This window comes from Mobula birostris, chromosome 14, assembly GCF_030028105.1.
Source record: "Mobula birostris isolate sMobBir1 chromosome 14, sMobBir1.hap1, whole genome shotgun sequence".
Lineage (NCBI taxonomy): Eukaryota > Metazoa > Chordata > Chondrichthyes > Myliobatiformes > Myliobatidae > Mobula > Mobula birostris.
The window spans coordinates 229,053-250,757 of NC_092383.1; the positions used below are offsets into that span (position 1 = coordinate 229,053).

A 21,705-nucleotide genomic window follows, 5' to 3' on the forward strand; every position below is an offset into this window, starting at 1 on the left:
CTCGGTTTGTCAGGAGCTGCAGCTGGATGCACCTTTTACAGGTATAGTTGTCAGGGGCAATTGTGCTTGCCCTGACTTCCCACATACTGCAAATGGAGCACTCAACTGCCCTAACTGCTGCCTCCATTACCTACTGTTAAGGTAATTAAATTAATTATGGGTTGTTGTGATACTGGACTGCAGGTTCATGAGTTCCCAATAGTCATTGCACTAGCTAATGGATACATAGATCTTAAAATTAATAATAAAAGAATAGGATAACTCAGGAAAAGTAAGTCCCCTCAAGGACCAAAGGTGTAATATATATATTTTTTTTAATTTTAGAGATCTAGCCCAATTAGACCTGTGTGACCAATTAACCTACTAACCCTTGGTCTTTGGAAACTGGGAGAGAAATTGAAGATTCTGAGGGACCAAATTTATGATCACTGGGAAAGTCAGGAACTTATTAGTCACAGACTCTTTGAGCACAGAAGCAGGCCCTTTGGCCTATATTGGCCATGATGGTTATCTGATTTTCTGCCTAGTCTCATCCACCTGCACTTGGACTTTATCCCTCCAAACCACACTCAACAATGTACCTATCCAAACTGAGTGCAGATAGATGGGACTAGGCAGAAAACTAGGCTGTTGCTGTCTAGATGGGCAGAAGGGCCTATTTCTGTGCTGTAGTGCTCAATGAGTCTATGACAACCATTCCTCTTGCTGCCCTTCCAGTCTGGCTCCCTCTCTACTATAGATCTACAGTTATGTGCAAAAGCCAGCCTCGATTTTTCATACGGTTTCAGATGGTATGGCCTTCACAGAGGTCATGGAAATTGTCTGTGATTACTTCGAGAGACAAAAGCAAGCAAGACCAGCCAAAGTCTGCAGAAGAACTATGTCAAGTTCTCCCAGATACTTGGAACAACCTACCAGCTGATTTTCTTAGAGTATACCAAAGAGAATTGATACAGTTTTAAAGAGTGGTCACACCAAATATTGACTTGATTTATTTTGTTACTAAGTACTGCTCTTTATGGTAAATTTTCTGATATTTACTGTGTAAATACATCTATTGATGCTTCTGGACACATCTTCAGTGATGTTCCTGGAATCATCGGGTGTTTCGGGTCTTTCAACATCATACAACCTCCTCCAGGTGACCCAGCCGGGGCTGGGTGATATTCTAAATGATATTCAGAAACTTTTCACTATTTTTGAAAGCATCTTTGCTTTTACAGAATTTTTTATATGTCTTAAGACTTTTGCACAGTACTGTAGATCTGAAAATGCACCAGGTCCGGCTCCGGGAATTTATCCACCTTAATGCACTTCAAGGCTTCAAAAACTCCTCCCTGCTAATTTGTATGTGGTTCAAGGCAATATCATCCATTTCTGCCATTTACTTGGCCTCCATCATTTCCTCCACAGTTAAAATTGAAGGAAAATAATTGTTGAAACTCTCTCTCATTTTCTTTGGTTCTGTGCAACGATAGCCATACTGATCTTTAAGGGGACCTATTCTCTCTCTGTCCACCCTTTTACTATTAATATACCATTAGAATCTCTTGGAATTTGCCTTATTCATCTGCTAAATTCATCTCATATCCACTCTTAGTCATCCACACTCCTCTCTTAAGTATAGTCACTAGTTTCCAATAGTTTATGCACAGAGTAAGCATCACTCTTTCTTAACCAGAGCATCAATATCTCTTATCAGTTAAGTTTCCCAAGCCTTGCACTTCACACTAACAGGAACGTGCGGGTGCTGAACTTTTGACATCACACATTTGAAGGTCTCCCTTTAAAGGAGCAGACACAAACAATCTTGCCCAATCAACCACTGCAAGATCCCAACTAATGGCTCTAGAATTTGCTCTGTTCTAGTTCAGGACTTTAACCTTTGAACCGGTTATATCCTCCATAATTTTTAAAAAACTAATAGAATCATGATCACTAGACCCGAACTGCTCTCTGACAGACACTTCTACCACTTGCCCCAACTATTATTCCAGGAGAAAGTCCAGTGTTGCATCCTCTCCAGTGGGTCCATCTTTATGTTGATAAAGGAAGCTTCCTTCGACACATTTCACAAATTTCACTCTCTCTGAGCTTTTTATACTATAGTTGGCCCAGTCTATATTAGGAATGTTAAAATCTCTCAGTAATATAATAAATACCATAAGACATAGGAGCAGAATTAAAATTCTTTCTTACCTGCACCTCTGTCACACCTGTAGCATCTGTATCCAGTCCTGCCATTCCCTTGGCCATACTTCTGTTATGGTATGATATTCCAGTAGCCAGGGACAATCCACACCCTGAGTTCATCCACCTTGCCTGTCAAGCCTCTGGCAATGAAATAAATGCAGTTTAACTAATGGTCTTTTCTCTACTGAGCTTCTGTATGTCCTAACGACTACAAGCTCTCATTAGCTACAGAATTATCCAGATTTCTTTTGAGCCACTCCACTTCTCAGGATCCTGCCACCAAGTAGCCCTGATTAGGATTCAGATCTTGAGTCACAAATTTAATTGAGTTTATTTTGTGGAGGTACCCAAGAAATGATGAAAGAGTGCTATATGTTGTTTACATGGTTCGTAGTCAAGCTTATGCTAAGCTGATTAGTAACTTTGCAGATTTCTAAAATAAGTACATGTTTGGCACAGCATCGTGGGCCAAAGAGCCTGTATTGTGCTGTAGGTTTTCTACATTTCTATAACACAAAAAGTTGTAGGAATTGAAGTTGTCAAAGAATACAGTGGGATATAGATTAGTCACAGATGTGGACAGAGAAATAGCAGATGGAGTTTAATGTAGACAAGTGTGGGATATTGCTCTTTGGGAATTAAAATATAAGGTGAAAGTATACAATAAATGTCAGGACTGTTGAGAGCATTGATATTCTGAAGGATAAGCTCCTTGATGGAGACAACACAAGTAAATAGGTTGGTAAGAAGCAATGCTTGCCTTCATCAGTCAAGAAATTGAGCATGACAGGTAGGAAGTCATGTTGCATCTGTATAAAACGTTACTTTGAACCATTTTTGGAGTATTGTGTGCAGTTCTGGTTGCCATTCCACAGGCTTTGGAGAGAGTGCAGAAGAGATTCACCAGGTTATTAACTGAATTAGAGAGTATTGCCAGTAAAGGGAGTTTGGACAATCATGGATCGTTTCTTCTGGAGAGCCAGAGGCTGAGGGGAGATTAGATAGGATTTTATAAAATTATGAGAGACTTAGATAGGATAGTCATAGATAGGATGGCCTTATCTTAAACAATAACAAGGTGGCCTACAGGGAAGAAGTCATCTCTCTGACACAGTGGTGTCAAGAAAAAAACCTCTCCCTAATGTTGCAAAATCAAAGGAGTTGATTGTGGATTATAAGAGGAATGGAGATGAGCTAACCCTATTGACACCAATGGATCTGGGGCTTTGAGTTGCTTGGCTTCCACATTACCGAAGACCTCATGTGGTCTGTACACACCAGCTGTGTGGTGAAAAAGGCACAGCAGTGCCTCTTTCACCTCAGAATGTTGAGGAAGTTTGGTATGGGCCCCCAAATCCTAAGAACTTTCTACAGGGGCACAATTGAGTCCATCCTGACTGGCTGCATCACTGCCTGGTATGGGAACTACCTCCCTTAATCACGGGACTCTGCAGAGAGTGGTGCAGACAGCCCAGCGTATCTAGTTGTGAACTTCCCATGATTCAGGACATTTACAAGGACAGATGGGTAAAAAGGGCCCGTAGGATCATTGGGGACCCGAGTCACCCCAACCATAACCTATTCCAGCTGCTACCATCCAGAAAACGGTACCGCAGCATAAAAGCCAGGACCAACAGGCTCTGGGACAGCTTCTTCCACCAGGCCATCAGACTGATTAACTCATGCTGATTTGTGTATACTCTATATTACATTGACTGTTTTATTTATTATAAATTACTATGATTGCATATTGCACATTAAGACGGAGACGTAACATATAGATTTTTAGTTGTCATGTATGTGAGGGATGTAAGAAATAGAGTCAATTCAATTCAGTTTTCCCCAGGGTGGTAACGTCAGATATTAGATGTTATAGTTTAAGAGAGGAAAATATTTAAAAATGTGCAAGGCAAGCTATTTTACACAGAGAGGGGACTGCCATTGTAAGGGTGAGTGGGGGCAGGGTGGAAGTAAATAATGCAATGTTTAAGAGTCATTTAGACAGGGAAATGTACAAGCAAAGAATAGAGGGATCTGGATCATGTGCAGGTAGAAGGATTAGTTTAAACTGGCATCGTGGTCAGTACAGACATCGTGGGCTAAAGGGTCTGTTCCTGTGCTGTATCTCCCAGCTGGTAGACTGGTCCAGGTTATGGCACAAGGACCTAATGTGATATCAGATTGGATCCAAAATTGATTTGGTGATAGTAGGGAGCTGTAGTGGTAATTCTGACTAGACGTCTGTATTAATTGGTGTACTGGGACCTTTGTTGTTAAAATGTGTATAAATGACTTGCAGAGAACATAAGGTTGCTGATAAAAAGCTGGTGTATAAGTAGACAACAAAAGACATCAGCTGAAGAGGGACAGAGTGTTGATTGATGGAATTTAATCTGGGGAACCCTAATTCTGGTAGGACAAATAAACAGTAGGGACCTTAAAAGTGATAATGTACCGAGGGACCTTGGGATGCAAGCCAGTTGCTCTCAGAAAATGTTGACTCGTGTGGATGGGATAATGAAGGCATTTAGTATACTTGCATTCATAGGCCAAGGCGTGATTGGGATGTCATGTTACATAAAACAATGTTAGATTGTATTTAGTGTTCCGGTCACCACGGTGCAGGAATAATATGGTGTTATTGGAGAGAGTGTGGAAGATTTACTGGGAGGTTGCCTCAACTGGAGGGCTGTACTTTTAAGACCATAAGACATAGGAGCAGAATTAGCCCATTCAGCCATTCATCCTTTTTTAAAGAAAGGGGCTTCCCTTCCTTCACCATCAACTCTGCTCTCGAACGCATCTCTCCCATTTCACGCACATCTGCCACCCCATACTCCCGCCACCCCACTAGGAATAGAGTTCCCCTTGTCCTCACCTACCAGCCCACCAGCCTCCGAGTCCAACATACAATTCTCCGTAACTTCTGCCACCTCCAACGGGATCCCACCACTAAGCACATCTTTCCCTCCGCCCCCCTGCTTTCCGCAGGGATCGCTCCCTATGCGACTCCCTTGTCCATTCGTCCCCCCCATCCCTCCCCACCGATCTCCCTCCCGGCACTTATCCTTGTAAGCAAAACAAGTGCTACACATGCCCTTACACTTCCTCCCTCACTACCATTCAGGGCCCCAGACAGTCCTTCCAGGTGAGGTGACACTTCACCTGTGAGTCGGCTGGGGTGATATACTGCGTCTGGTGCTCCCGATGTGGCCTTCTATATATTGGCGAGACCCGACGCAGACTGGGAGACTTTTTCGCTGAACACCTACGCACTGTCTGCCAGAGAAAGCAGGATCTCCCAGTGGCCACACGTTTTAATTCCACATCCCATTCCCATTCTGATATGTCTATCCACAGCCTCCTCTACTGTCAAGATGAAGCCACACTCAGGTTGGAGGAACAACTCCTTATATTCCGTCTGGGTAGCCTCCAACCTGATGACATGAACATTGACTTCTCTAACTTCTGTTAATGCCCCAGCTCCCTTTCATATCCCATCTGTTATTTATTTATTATATATATATATATATTTTTTTCTCTCTCTCCTTTTTCTCCCTCTCACTATACTCCTTGCCCATCCTCTGGGCTTCCCCCCTCCCCCTTTCTTTCTCCCTAGGCCTCCCGTCCTATGATTCCCTCATATCCTTTTTGCCAATCAACTGTCCAGCTCTTGGCTCCATCCCTCCACCTCCTGTCTTCTCAATTCATTTTGGATCTCCCCCTCCCCTTTCAAATCTCTTACTATCTCTTCTTTCAATTAGTCCTGACGAAGGGTCTCGGCCCGAAATGTCGACTGTTCCTCTTCTGACAGAGGCTGCTTGGCCTGCTGCGCTCACCGGCAACTTTTATGTGTGTCAACCTACTGAGTCTGCTTTGCCATTCCATCATGGTTGATCCCAGATCCCACTCAACCCCATACACCTGCCTTATTGCCATACCCTTTGATCCCCTGACCAATTAGGAAACTATCAACTTCTGCTTTAAATATACCCATGGACTTGGCCTCCACCCCAGTCTGTGGCAGAGTATTCCACAGATCCACTACTCTGGCTAAAAAAGTTCCTCCTTACCTCTGTTCTAAATGGCCCACAAGAGACTAACTTCTACAGTCTCTTGTGGCCTATTCTGTGCTGTAGAGTCAATCACTGTAAATGATGCAGGCTGTTTGGTGACTTTTCTCAGTTTCTGAAGTATCCTGGTTAATTCAGAACTTGTATAAATCCAAATGCAGTTGGTTATGAAACTTGGGTTAAGCCACCTTAGAGCATTGTCACCCTGTTACAGGTAGGATATGGAGGGTTTGGTGAAGCTGCTGAAGTAGTTTAGATATGGATTTAATTTTGGTATACATAGTTATAGATATGGAAGGCATAAATAGAATCTTTCTCCTAGGGTAGAAATGTTAAATACTAGAGGATGTGCATTTAAAGTGAGAGGAGAAATTTACAGAAATTGTGTGGAGCAAGTTTTTATTTTACACACCCACGCCCACCCACTGACCGGGCAGATTTGTTAGTTGTGTTTAAGAGGTTGTTAAATAGACACATGAATATACAGGGAACAAAGAAATGTGGATCATGTACTGGAAGAAGATAATTTCAGTTTGTCGTTTTCATAGCTTTATGCACAGTATATAGAGCATTGAACCACCTGTATAATCTTTGCAGGGATTCACAGCATCAATAGATATCTTTAGAAACTGAAGTATGTATTAACATGTTGTGAAGGGAACGTTGCTGGTCTGTTGATCACATTTTTCTCCTGTTTTCAGACTGATGTTCAGAAGATTTTAAGAAACGCCCGAAAGCTTCCAGAAAAGACACAGACATTCTACAAGGTAGCTGGCTGATCTTTGGAAAATTTGCATTAGCTATGTTCAGGCATTCAAATCTAAAGGATATGATGATAAGAAACTGGGAGGGGATAGGTGGAAGAGGTAAAATGCTGAAGAGGGAATCTGATAAGAGAGGACAATGAACCATAGAAACATAGAAAATAGGTGCAGGAGTAGGCCATTCGGCCCTTCGAACCTGCACCGCCATTCAGTATGATCATGGCTGATCATCCAACTCAGAACCCTGTACCAGCTTCCTTCCATACCTCCTGATCCCTTTAGCCACAAGGGCCATATCTAACTCCCTCTTAAATATAGCCAATGAACTGGCCTCAACTGTTTCCTGTGGCAAAGAATTCCACAGGTTCACCACTCTCTGTGTGAAGAAATTTCTCCTAATCTCGGTCCTAAAAGGCTTCACCTTTATCCTCAAACTGTGACCCCTCGTTCTGGACTTCCCCAACATCGGGAATAATCTTCCTGCATCTAGCCTGTCCAATCCCTTTAGGATTTTATACGTTTCAATCAGATCCCCCCTCAATCTTCTAAATTCCAACGAGTATAAGCCTAGTTCATCCAGTCTTTCTTCATATGAAAGTCCTGCCATCCCAGGAATCAATCTGGTGAACCTTCTTTGTACTCCCTCTATGGCAAGGATGTCTTTCCTCAGATTAGGGGACCAAAACTGCACACAATACTCCAGGTGTGGTCTCTCCAAGGCCTTGTACAACTGCAGTAGTACCTCCCTGCTCCTGTACTTGAATCCTCTTGCTATAAATGCCAGCATACCATTCGCCTTTTTCACCGCCTGCTGTACCTGCATGCCTACTTTCAATGACTGGTGTATAATGACACCCAGGTCTCATTGACCCTCCCCTTTTCCTAATGGGCCACCATTCAGATAATAATCTGTTTTCCTGTTTTTGCCACCAAAGTGGATAACTTCACATTTATCCACATTAAATTGCATCTGCCATGAATTTGCCCACTCACCTAACCTATCCAAGTCACCCTGCATCCTCTTAGCATCCTCCTCACAGCTAACACTGCCGCCCAGCTTCGTGTCATCCGCAAACTTGGAGATGCTGCGTTTAATTCCCTCATCCAAGTCATTAATATATATTGTAAACAACTAGGGTCCCAGCACTGAGCCTTGCAGTACCCCACTAGTCGCTGCCTGCCATTCTGAAAAGGTCCTGTTTATTGCCACACTTTGCTTCCTGTCTGCCAACCAATTCTCTATCCACATCAATATCTTACCCCCAATACCATGTGCTTTAAGTTTGCACACTAATCTCCTGTGTGGGACCTTGTCAAAAGCCTTTTGAAAATCCAAATATACCACATCCACTGGTTCTCCCCTATCCACTCTACTAGTTACATCCTCAAAAAATTCTATGAGATTCGTCAGGCATGATTTTCCTTTCACAAGTCCATGCTGACTTTGTCCGATGATTTCACCGCTTTCCAAATGTGCTGTTATCACATCTTTGATAACTGACTCTAGCAGTTTCCCCACCACTGATGTCAGGCTAACCGGTCTATAATTCCCTGGTTTCTCTCTCCCTCCTTTTTTAAAAAGTGGGGTTACATTAGCCACTCGCCAATCATCAGTAACTAGTCCAGAATCTAAAGAATTTTGAAAAATTATCACTAATGCATCCACTATTTCTTGGGCTACTTCCTTAAGCACTCTGGGATGCAGACCATCTGGCCCTGGGGATTTATCTGCCTTTAATCCCTTCAATTTACCTAACACCACTTCCCTACTAACATGTATTTCCCTCAGTTCCTCCATCTCACTGGACCCTCTGTCCCCTACTATTTCCGGAAGATTATTTATGTCCTCCTTAGTGAAGACAGAACCAAAGTAATTATTCAATTGGTCTGCCATGTCCTTGCTCCCCATAATCAATTCACCTGTTTCTGTCTGTAGGGGACCTACATTTGTCTTAACCAATCTTTTTCTTTTCACATATCTATAAAAGCTTTTACAGTCAGTTTTTATGTTCCCTGCCAGTTTTCTCTCATAATCTTTTTTCCCCTTCCTAATTAAATGCAGCATGACCTCCTCTGCTGGACTCTGGATTTCTCCCAGTCCTCAGATGAGCCACTTTCTCTGGCTAATTTGTCTGCTCCTTCTTTGGAATTGATACTATCCCTAATTTCCCTTGTCAGCCACGGGTGCACTACCTTCCTTGATTTATTCTTTTGCCAAACTGGGATGAACAATTGTTGTAGTTCATCCATGCGATCTTTAAATGCTTGCCATTGCATATCCACCGTCAACCCTTTAAGTGTCATTTGCCAGTCTATCTTAGCTAATTCACGTCTCATACCTTCAAAGTTTACCCTTCTTTAAGTTCAGAACCTTTGTTTCTGAATTAACTATGTCACTCTCCATCTTAATGAAGAATTCCACCATATTATGGTCATTCTTACCCAAGGGGCCTCTCAGGACAAGATTGCTAATTAACTCTTCCTCATTGCTTAATACCCAGTCTAGAATAGCCTGCTCTCTAGTTGGTTCCTCGACATGTTGGTTCAAAAAACCATCCCGCATACATTCCAAGAAATCCTCTTCCTCAGCACCCTTACCAGTTTGGTTCACCCAATCTACATGTAGATTGAAGTCACCCATTATAACTGCTGTTCCTTTATTGCACACATTTCTAATTTCTTGTTTAATACCATCCCCAACCTCACTATTACTGTTAGGTGGCCTGTACACAACTCTCACCAGCGTTTTCTGCCCCTTAGTGTTATGCAGCTCTATCCATATCGATTCCACATCCTCCAGGCTTATGTCCTTCCTTTCTATTGTGTTAATCTCCTCTCTAACCAGCAACGCCACCCCACCTCCTTTTCTTTCATGTCTATCCCTCCTGAATATTGAATATCCCTGAATGTTGAGCTCCCATCCTTGGTCACCCTGGAGCCATGTCTCTGTGATCCCAACTATATCATATTCATTAATAACAATCTGCACTTTTAATTCATCCACCTTGTTACGAATGCTCCTTGCACTGACACACAAAGCCTTCAGGCGTGCTTTTACAACTCTCTTAGCCCTTATACAATTATGTTGAAAAGTGGCCCTTTTTGATGCTTGCCCTGGATTTGTCAGCCTGCCACTTTTACTTTTCACCTTACTACTTTTTGCTTCTACCCTCATTTTACATGCCTCTGTCTCTCTGCACTGGTTCCCATCCCCCTGTTGTGAACTAACCTCCTCTCGCCTAGCGTCTTTAATTTGATTCCCACCCCACAACCATTCTAGTTTAAAGTCACCTCAGTAGCCCTCGCTAATCTCCCTGCCAGGATATTGGTCCCCCTAGGATTCAAGTGTAACTCGTCCTTTTTGTACAGGTTACGCCTGCACCAAAAGAGGTCCCAATGATCCAAAAACTTGAATCCCTGCCCCCTGCTCCAATCCCTCAGCCACGCATTTATCCTCCACCTCATTGCATTCCTACTCTCACTGTCGCGTGGCACAGGCAGTAATCCCGAGATTACTACCTTTGCGGTCCTTTTTCTCAACTCCCTTCCTAGCTCCCTATATTTTCCTTTCAGGACCTCTTCCCTTTTCCTACCTATGTCATTGGTACCTATATGTACCACGACCTGTGGCTCCTCACCCTCCCACTTCAGGATATCTTGGACACAATCAGAAATATCCCGGACCCTGGCACCAGGGAGGCAAACTACCATCCGGGTATCTGGACTGCGTCCACAGAATCGCCTATCTGACCCCCTTACTATCGAGTCCCCTATTACAACTGCCCTCCTCTTCCTCTCCCTACCCTTCTGAGCTACAGGGCCGGACTCTGTGCTGGAGGCACGGCCACTGTCGCTTCCCCCAGGTAAGCTGTTCCCCCCAACAGTACTCAAACAGGAGTACCTATTGTCAAGGGGCACAGCCACAGGGGTACTCTCTATTACCTGACTCTTCCCCTTCCCCCTCCTAACCGTGGCCCTGGTGTGACCACCTGCCTTTAAATCCTCTCTATCAACTCCTCACTCTCCTTGACCAGACGAAGGTCATCGAGCTGCAGCTCCAGTTCCCTAACGCAGTCCCTTAGGAGCTGCATCTCGGCGCACCTGGCGCAGATGTGGACATCCAGGAGGCTTGGAGACTCCAGGGCCTCCCACATCCGGCACGAGAACAACCAACTGCCCTCACACTCATACTGCGCCTTTCCTCAAATAACAACAAAAAAAAATGAATACCAAACCTTCCTCGCCTTGCCCGTTTCCGCCTAAGCCCGGTGAGCTGAAGTCCTTAAGCCTTCACTCTGCTCCTGGCTCACTCCGCAGCCCGCAAACTACGCTGCCCGCTGTATGAGGCTCTGACTTCCTTGAGATGGGGAAGAAGAAGGGGTACCAGAGGGAGGTAATGGGCAGGTGAGAAGAGAAGGGCTGAGGAGACAGAATGGGGAAGGGGAGAAATTACCAGGTCGGAGAAATCTACATTCATGCCATCAGTTTGGAAGCTACCCAAACAGAATATGAGATATTGCTCCTCCAACCTGAGAATGGCTTCATTGTGAGAGTAGGGAAGGCCATGGTCCAACATGTCAGAATGTGAATGGGATGTCAAATTGAAATGAATGACACTGGGAAACTGCACCTTTTGTGGTGGTCTGAGCGAACTGCTCAACAAAGTGGTCCCCCAATCTCCATTAGTCTCACCAATGTAGAGGAGGCTGCTCTGGATATAGTAGATGGAAAAATTTTCCCCCGATGGAAAATTTCTATTTCAGCAAAGTGTTTTGCATTTTGACTTTTTTTCTAAGAACAGTACTGGTTAAATATTTTTGCTTGGAATTGGATTGTGGAATCATGAAGTGCATGAGCTTTCAAACATTCACCTCTTTATCCTGCCCTTCAAGGCAAAGTATTCCTTGGATTATCTCTCGGCCTCTTTCATGTTAGAAATTCTAACGTAGATCTTGAATGGATATTTTTTCATTCTAAAATCATTGATTTCTTGGGGCAGGGAATCCATTTTGGGTCCCAGTTGATCTTGTTTACCAATTGAATCCCAACTTCATAGCCCCTTGTACATCTATTCCCATCCCTTGATGGTAACTGGGGTACCAAATCCAGTCTAGACTTGCTGCAATTAACATAGATGATGATAATGGCTGAACAGTTTGAGAGCTGAGGTGAAGCTCATAGTGGGGTGCGGATGCACGTTAGGAAAGAGTATGGATATCAAAGCTGGACACCTTGGCTGGATAATCTGCTCCTTAGCATCAAATCCTTTACTGAGTAAACACTATTTTAAAAGCATCCAGTCCATTAATCTGTGCTTCCTTCTACAGGAATTGAATCGACTGAGAAAGGCAGCCCTTGCATTTGGATTTTTGGACCTTCTGAAAGGTGTGGCAGATATGTTGGACCGTGAGTGCACACTCCTCCCAGACACTGCTCATCCTGATGCTGCATTTCAGCTCTCTCATGCTGCCCAGCAGCTCAAGTTAGCTGGCACTGGGAACTCTGAGTATGCAGCTTATGAACACAATATCACTCCACTGCAGACAGATTTTTCCAGCAGCAGCACTGACAGAATTTGAGTGGTCTATGTGGTATTTTTGGTTCACTTTTGAGGACCTTTTTTGATGTTCTAGTGCTGTGCACAAGGATACAGCGACAGACATGGGACTACAAGAAAAAATGTTGCCTGATTTCTCTGGGATCTTAGTATACCACCAGAAAGTCTTTATTTTTAAATAAATTTCAGTTTTTGATATTGCTAAAGATGATTAAGATCTTCAAAATGTAATGGCACTCTGTTCATTTCCTCTGCAATGCTACGGGTCCATGGCCTCTGGAACAAAACTGAATTGCCCTGAGATCTAACACTGATGTGTTTTGTTCTAGCGACACGTGTATTGTACGACATTGGTAGTCACTAACCTAAAACTTCATTGCCCACTGAGATCCAACACTTCACCTTTCCCATCCATCACCTTCTAGCTAGATCTCCTTCCTTTCCCCCCACCCCATCCTGAAGAAAGGTTTACTCATTTTCATAGATGCTGCATGACCTGCTGAGTTCCTCTACAATTTTTGTGTGGTGTTTGAGATATAACACTGATGGGACATTGTTCTAACAACAAGTGTACTGCATTGGTACAGGCCCCCAGCTCAGCAATTATTTGACGAAATAAAATTCAGATAAAGGCAAGCTGCTACCCTTCTGCAGTTTAGCTTTTGTGAATCCAAACTTAAATATTTCAGTGTGAGATTGTGTTAAACAGAAGAAAATTAGACTACATGGATTGAACATAGGTTTGAACACAGCAAATTGTTCCAGTCCAAGAGTCCTCTAGAACTATTTCAGGTGGTTCCTGGGGTCTTAAGAGATATCACTAACTTACACTCTCTCTTTCCTTAATAAGATCCTCTGACTCCAATCATCCTATGTGAATTCCATCCTTCAGTTTGGAACTATTCTGGATCAGGATCAGAAACAGAATCAGATTTAATATCATCAGTGTGTTTAATATCATCATGGATGTGTTCAAGCTACCCAAACCCTATTTGTACAACGAACTCAGGTTTTCTCTCTGCTACACTCTGCTATAACTTGCATTACATTACATTTTGATTTGTCTCTTATTGCCCTCATTAATTTACTGATCAAAGAGTTTAATAAATGTTAGGATCATTCAGTAAATTTCCTTTTGAATTCTACCCATTATTACTAATATTTGGGGGTGATAAGATAGCCATCGCTAATCTTTTCTGATCCTTGTTCTTATCTACATCCAGATTTCATACCATGATTTTCCTAATATTCTTACTCACCATCAGACTGATTCCCTGCTTTACTAACACTTCCTAACTCCAAATGTTCAACTGTAGGATCTTCTTTTATTGAAAGTTAAACTGTTGATAAGACAAGACAACCAGCTGTTTACCCACTCACTGATGGTCTTGGCTGGATCACTGTGCTGTGTTTTACCCTATGGAGATGTACATTACTTAAACTATGTATTCATTATTTAACAATCAGCCCTTGTTTTACTCTCATACATTTTAAATAGTTTCCCAGCCTACTGAAGCCAACTCATATCATGTCTTTATTTGTATTTTAACACCCTAGATTCAAATTAACCTAAATCACTTAGTGTTAATATAACATTCTATAAGGCATCTGCCAACAAGGAATGACACAAAGATCTTTGTACAAGACTGATAACAATACCAGGGTGGCCATTTGGTTTATGTGAAACCTAGTTGGTTTAACAGTGGCTTTGTTAGTGAGAATATTCAGTATCAAATCCAAAGTCAGTCATAGAATACTACAATGCAGAAACATGCCCTTCAGCCCACCTAGTCCAGGTGATACTGTCATTCTGCTCAGTCCCATCAACCCTCACTTGGACCTTAGCACTCTATACCCCTCCCAGCCATGTACTTGAAATGTAAGCAAATTCTGTATCTCTTACAAAGAATGTTGCAGCAAAATAGGAAATGCATCTCATCCTTGCAAGATTATTTTCATAACATTTACATTTTTCATATCTTCATGCAAAGTACAAATATTTCAGTTTACCAAAACATCTGCTGCCTTATCCTCACTAATTCACCCATTGTTCCCTTGCATGCTGATTCACAATTAACAGAGAATCAGATTTCTCTGAGAACTCCACTAATCACATTTTCAAAGGCCTGCAATGCCTTGTCCATATTCGCCTCTAACCTACATAAATATAAGAAATAGGAGCAGGAGTAGACCATCCGGCCCATTGATCCTGCCCCGCCATTCAATAAAATCATGGCTGATCTGTCTGTAAACTCAGCTCCATCTACCTGCCTTTCCCATAACCCTTAATTCCCTAACTATGTAAAAACCTATCTAACTGTATCTTAAATATATTTAGTGAAGAAGCCTCAACTGCTTCCCTGGGCAGAGAATTCCACAGATTCACCACTCTCTGGGAAAAAGTGTTTCTCCCCATCTCCATCCTAAATCTTCTCCCATGAATCTCGAGGTAATGTCCCCTAGTTCTAGTCTCACTTACCAACAAAAACAACTTTCCTACTTCTATCTTATCTATCCCTTTCAAAATTTTGTATGTTACTATAAGATCCCCTCTCATTCTTCTGAATACCAGAGAGTATAGTCCCAGGCAATACAATCTTCTCTTATAGTTTAACCCCTTCATCCCTGGAATCAACCTGGTGAAGCTCTTCTGCACTGCCTCCAAAGCAAATATATCCTTCCTCAAGTATGGAGACCAGAACTGCACACAGTACTCCAGCTGCGACCTCACCAGTACCCTGTATAGTTGCAGCATGGCCTCCCTGCTCTTGAATTCAATCCCTCTAGCAATGAAGGCCAACATTCCATTTGCCTTAATAACCTGTTGTACCTGCAAGCCAACTTTTTTGCGATTCATGAACAAGCACTCGCAAGTCCCACTGCGCAACAGCATGCTGCAATCTTTCACCATTTAAATAATAATTTGCTCTTCTATTATTCCTTACAAAGTGAATGATTTCGCATTTACCAACGTTGTATTCCATCTACCAGACCTTGGCCCACTCACTTAACCTATCTATATCCCTCTGCAGACTCTCCACATCCTCAGTACAATTTGCTTTTCCACTCAGTTTAATGTCATCAGCAAATTTTGCTACGCTACACTCAGTCCCCTCTTCCAAATCATCAATGTAAATGGTGAACAGCTGCAGGCCCAGCACCAACTCCTGCAGCACCCCACTCACCACTGACTGCCAACCGGAGTAACACCCATTTATACCAACTCTGTGCCTTCTATTAGTTAACCAATCCACTATCCATGCCAATACACTTCCTCTGACTCCATGCATGAATCTGTATCTTATTTATAAGTCCCTTGTGCTGCACCTTATCGAACGCCTTCTGGCAATCCAAGTATACGACATCCACCTGTTCCCCTCTATCCACTGCACTCATTACATCCTCAAAAAACTCCAGTAAGTTTGTCAAATAGGACCTGACCTTTCTGAATCCATGCTGCGTCTGTCTAATGGAACCACTCCTTTCTAAATGTTTCGCTATTTCTTCTTAATGACAGATTCAAGCATTTTCCCAACTACAGATGTTAAGCTAACTGGCCTATCTATAGTTGCCTGTCTTTTGCCTACATCCTTTTTTAAAAAGTGGTGTGACATTTGCTGTCTTCCAGTCCGCTGGGACCTGCCCAGAGTCGAGAGTTTTGATAAATGATTACCAACATGTCTACTATAACTCTGCAAATTCCTTCAGCACCCTGGGATGCATCCTATCAGGACCAGGGGACTTATCTACCTTCAGGCCCTCTAGTTTGCTCATCATTAGTGACAGTGATTTTATTGAGGTCCTCACCTCCCATTTTGTCCATAACATCCTTCTTTGGCATCATTCACATAGCACTCCAAAAACAATGTTTCTTCAGTTCAACATCTGGCGCATCTTTCATCCTCTGTCTATTACTTAAGAGTCCCAAAATCAAAACTGCCTTCTCAAGCCTCTTATCTTTGCCTAAAGATTTTTTCAAAGTCTATATTAACCAGTCTTTTAGTCATCATTGTAATTTTTCAGCTGATTTTGCTCTTCTGCCTTGGGAAGATGAGAGTAATACAAAAGTGCTGGTTACACTGGTTGGGTAGAGGCTTTTGTGAAGCACAACACTGGCAAAGCCTAAATGTGCTTTAAGTTTAGAGCTAGAAAGTTTTGTGCAGTAAATGTTATTTTATAAATTCCTTTTTTATAGATGTCAGCCTTAAAGTTTATATCATTATTATTCTGCCACTAGCGATTTCACCTAAGATATGTTCCTTTTTAAGTGTCATTTACCTTGATCACTTCCCTCCAATCCAATCATAAATGTACAGGTGCTGCCCACTTAGTAAAAATCACTAGCAGGAGGGAATGCACAGTCATTAACTCTAGGGTTCAGTGACACTGCAGAAATGTTAACTTTTTTGCCACCTCAGTAACCAATAACAATATTTTAATGTATAAAATAGATTTCAGTGCAGGTCAAATAATGTTATACACAGTTCAATTCACGTGATTGAATGACAGAAACAAAGCATATATATAAACTTACATTAAACCTGAAGCAGATAGGTTATCTAGGCTGCTATAACACTTGCTTATGTTTAAGACCTGGATCAAAAGTTAGGTGTGTGTCTATACGAGAGACAGAATTTTTTTTAAAGCTGCCAAGTTCTGCAGTGATACATGGCCATGGTAATCAAAAGAGCAGAGACTAAACTATATGTAACAAGGCACTTAATGCTCAATATGGAGTTGATGGGCCAAAGCAACTATTTCTGCATTGCACGTCCAAAACACAGTAGGAAGTCACAGCCTATCAGTAGTATAGTAATGACACAGTGGTGTCATTACAACAACTTCTCACTAACTATCAGCAAGACTAAGGAACTGATTATAGACTTCAGGAGAAGGAAACCAGGGGTCCTTGAGCTAGTCCTCATTGGAGGTAAGAGAGGGTTAGTAACTTTAAATTCCTGGGTGTTAGTATTTCAGAGGATCTGTCCTGGACCCAGCACGCAAGTGCAATTGTGAAGAAAGCACAGCAACACCTTTACTTCCTTGGGAGTCTGCGGAAATGCAGCATGACATCTAAAACGTTGACAAACTTCTATAGATGTGTAGTGGGGAGTGTATTGACTGGCTGCATCATTGACCAGTATGGAAACACCAGTGGCCTCGAATGGAAAATCCTATGCAAGTTAGTGGATTTGGCCCAGCACATCATGGGTAAAGAGCCCAACCACTGAGCACATTTACATGAAACAGTGCTGTAGGAAAGCATCATCATCATCATCCACGACCAAGAGGGATCTCACTGCTGCCATCAGGTAGAAGATACAAGAGCCTCAGGACTCCCACCAACAGGTTCAAGAACAGTTACTACCCCCCAACCATCAGGCTCTTGAACAAAAGAAAATAAGTACACTCACTTGCCCATCTACTGAGATGTTCCCACAACCAATGATCTCACTTGAAGGACTCTATCTCATGTTCTCATTATTTATTGCTATTTATTATATTTGCATTTGCAGTTTGTTGTCTTCTGCACTCTGGTTGATCTTTCATTGATCCTGTTATAGTTATTATTCTATAGATTTGCTGAGTATGTCCACAGGGAAATGAATCTCAGGGTTGTATATAGTGACATAATAAAATTTACCTTGAATTTTGAGAAATATTCTAAAGCACGAATCTCAGGTAGCACAGCAGTAGGGTAAGTTTGTACCTTTACACTCATCTCAGTGTACAACCTGTAATGGATTTCTTGTTTAAACGATGTAATGAAGATTAAAATCACATACTCAAAATTAATTATTCCAGAAAGAGTGAAGATTAATTTATCTAATAATGCCCACCTAATTATTGGGATACCAGAATTCACACCTTCATTTAAGTCCATCAGCCAGTTAACAAAGTGAAATACAAAAACAAATTGAAAAATTGCAATTTTTTCAAAGTGTAAAATGATAGTCACAAATCAATTTTCCTCACACAAGATATGGATTTCTTCAAACATGTATACAAGGAAAATAATAAAGCTGGAATGAGGTATGAAGGAATGGGTTTGGTCACATTCGCAGCAAAACAACAATGAGGTGAGTGCCTGCACCTGAGGGTGGCAGCCAAAGAGAACATGGTTACTGTGACTTTCTTCATTTTCTACAAAATGATATTTTTAATAGAAAGGGAAGGTACACTGAATTGATTGAAGTGTTTCTTTGAGTCAAGCCTTCTAATACATCTTGTACTTCTTTGGTCGGAGACGCTTATAACGTTGTTTGTACAGGTGTCGGCAATTAACAAGTAAACCTGGAAAACAGAAGAATTGGATCATAATGAATACAGCTGCCTGATAAGCAAGTTGCCATATCCAAGCTTGTCTAATACTACCATGAAATGTCATGCAATTTCATGAAATTCCTTTCAGTACCTAAACTACCTACTGCCTGTTGACCACACTTCAAAAAGTCCCTTTGAAACATCCTGTGGTGGTCAAGGATATTATACAAGTGCCATGTTTTAAAAAAATTTCCATTTGAAGTAAACAAATTAACTATAAAACACTTAAACAAAGAGCATAGAACAGTACTCACATCCTTTAACCTGCTCCAACATCAATCTAACCTTTTCCACAAAGCCCTCCATTTCTTTATCAACCATGTGCCTATCTAGGAGTTTCTTAAATGTCCCTAACGAACTGCCTCTATCACCACCCCAGCAGCACATTGTATGAACCTGCCACTCAGTTAAAAGAAAAACCTACCTCTGACATACCCCTTATACTTTTCTCCAATCACCTTCAAATTAGGCCCTTTTGTATTAACTACTCTGTGGGAAAAAGTCACTCACTGTCCACTTTAGATCAAGTCACAGAGCACAGAAACCTGCCCTTCGGCCCAAATAGTCAACATCAAACTTATTCTGCCATCCAAATAACCTGCACCTGGACCATGGCCCTCCATACCCTTCCCATCCATACATATACCTATCCAAATTGTTCTTATATATTGAAATCAAACCTGCATTCACTACTTTTCTATACCTCTATTAAATCTTCCCCCATTCTCCTACATTCCAGGGAATAAATGCACCTTTCCCTATAACTCAGGTCCTTAAGTCCTGACAACATCCTTGTAAATTTTTTCTGCACTCTTTCAATCTTATTGATAGCTTTCCTGTTATGTGATCAGAACTGCGCACAATACTCCAGATTAGGTCTCACAAATGTCTTATACAATTTCAATATAACATCCCACTCCTTTACTCTATACTTTCAATGTTTCCAAACATTGGACACATGACCCTATCACCACTTTCAAGGAATTATGGATCTGTATTCCCAGATTTCTCTGTTCTGCACTCCATAGTGCTCTACCACTCACCATGTATGTCCTACCCTAGTTTGTTCTCCCAAAGTGACCTCACACCTGTCTACCATTTTTCCAGCTGGTCCAGTTCTGCTGCAAGCTTTGATAGATGTACTCACAGTCCACTACATTCCCAATCTTGGTGTCACATGCAAATTTGCTGATCTTTGCCTCATATCATCTTGTACACTTCTATCAAGTCACTTCTCATTATCTTCTGCTCCAAAGAGAAAACTTAGCTCGTTCAACCTATCTTCATAAGACATGGTATCTTATCCAGGCAGCATCCTGGTAAATCTCTACATCTTCTCTAAAGCCTCCTATCAGAATCAGGTTTAATATCACCAGCATATATCGTGAAATTTGTTAACTAAGAGGCAGCAATACAATGCAATGCATGATAATATGGGAGCGGGGGGGAGGAATTATATATTTATTAAATAGTTAAGTTAAAAATAGTGCAAAAACAGAAATAATCAATGAGGTAGTGTTCATGGGTTCAATGTCCATATAGAAATCAGATGATAGAGGGGAAGAAACTGTTCCTGAATCGCTGAGTGTGTACCTTCAGACTTCTGTACCTCCTTCCTGACAGTAACAATGAGAAGAGGGTATGTCCCGGGTAATGGGAGGGGGGGGTGTCCTTAACAATGGATGCTACCTTTCTGAGGCACTGCTCCTTGAAGATGTCTTGGATACTACACAGGCTGGTACCCAAGATGGAGCTAATTTTACAACTGTCTGTAGCTTCTTTTGATCATAAGACCATAAGACAAAGGAGCAGAAGTAGGCCATTCGGCCCATCGAGTCTGCTCCGCCATTTTATCATGAGCTGATCCATTTTCTCCTATTTAGTCCCACTCCCCTGCCTTCTCACCATAACCTTTGATGCCCTGGCTACTCAGATACCTATCAATCTCTGCCTTAAATCCACCCAATGACTTGGCCTCCACTGCTGCCCATGGCAACAAATTCCATAGATTCACCACCCTCTGACTAAAAAAATGCACTGATCCTGTGCAGTAGCCCTCTCCTATACCAGACAGTGATGCAGCCTCTCAGAATGCTCCCCACAGTACATCTGTAGAGGTTTTCAAGGGTTTTAGGTGACAAACTAAATCTCAAGCTCCTAATGAAATATACATAAGAACATAAAAAATAAGAGGAGTAGGCCATCCGGCCCCTCGAGTCTGCCCCGCCATTCAATAAGATCATGGCTGATCTGTCCATAAACTCATCTCATCTCTATCTACTTGCCTTTTCCCCATAACTCTTAATTCCCTTACGATGTAAAAACTTATCTAACTGTATCTTAAATATACTTAGTGAGGAAGCCTCAACTGCTTCCCTGGGCAGAGAATTCCACAGATTCACCACTCTCTGGGAAAAACAGTTTCTCCCTATCTCTGTCCCAAATCTTCTCCCCTGAATCTTGAGGCAATGTCCCCTAGTTCTAGTCTCACCTACCAATGGAAACAACTTTCCTACTTCTATCTTATCTATCCCTTTCAAAATTTTGTATGTTTCTATAAGATATCCTCTCATTCTTCTGAATTCCAGAGAGTATAGTCCCAGGCGACTCGATCTCTCCTCATAGGTTAACCCCTTCATCCCTGGAATCAACCTGGTGAACCTCTTCTGCACTGCCTCCAAAGCAAATATATCCTTCCTCAAGTATGGAGACCAGGACTGCACACAGTACTCCAGGTGTGGCCTCACCAGTACCCTGTACAGTTGCAGCATAACCTCCCTGCTCTTGAATTCAA

General features: G+C 42.1%; 2 protein-coding genes across 2 annotated transcripts in view; one reads left to right on the plus strand and one right to left on the minus strand.

The window, feature by feature from the left end:
• Positions 1 to 12,793, plus strand: part of ints14 (integrator complex subunit 14) — a 40,270-nt gene extending 27,477 nt beyond the window's left edge. The window contains exons 11-12 of the mRNA XM_072277884.1: positions 6,968 to 7,033; positions 12,358 to 12,793. Coding sequence (XP_072133985.1) covers positions 6,968 to 7,033; positions 12,358 to 12,609 — 318 coding nt within the window. The 3' untranslated portion in view covers positions 12,610 to 12,793. The remainder of the gene's footprint in view (positions 1 to 6,967; positions 7,034 to 12,357) is intronic.
• Positions 12,794 to 13,959: 1,166 nt separating this feature from the next.
• hacd3 (3-hydroxyacyl-CoA dehydratase 3) overlaps positions 13,960 to 21,705 on the minus strand; it is a 79,185-nt gene continuing 71,439 nt past the window's right edge. Inside the window, exon 11 of the mRNA XM_072277885.1 lies at positions 13,960 to 18,881. Within this exon, the coding sequence (XP_072133986.1) occupies positions 18,805 to 18,881 (77 nt within the window). The 3' untranslated portion in view covers positions 13,960 to 18,804. The remainder of the gene's footprint in view (positions 18,882 to 21,705) is intronic.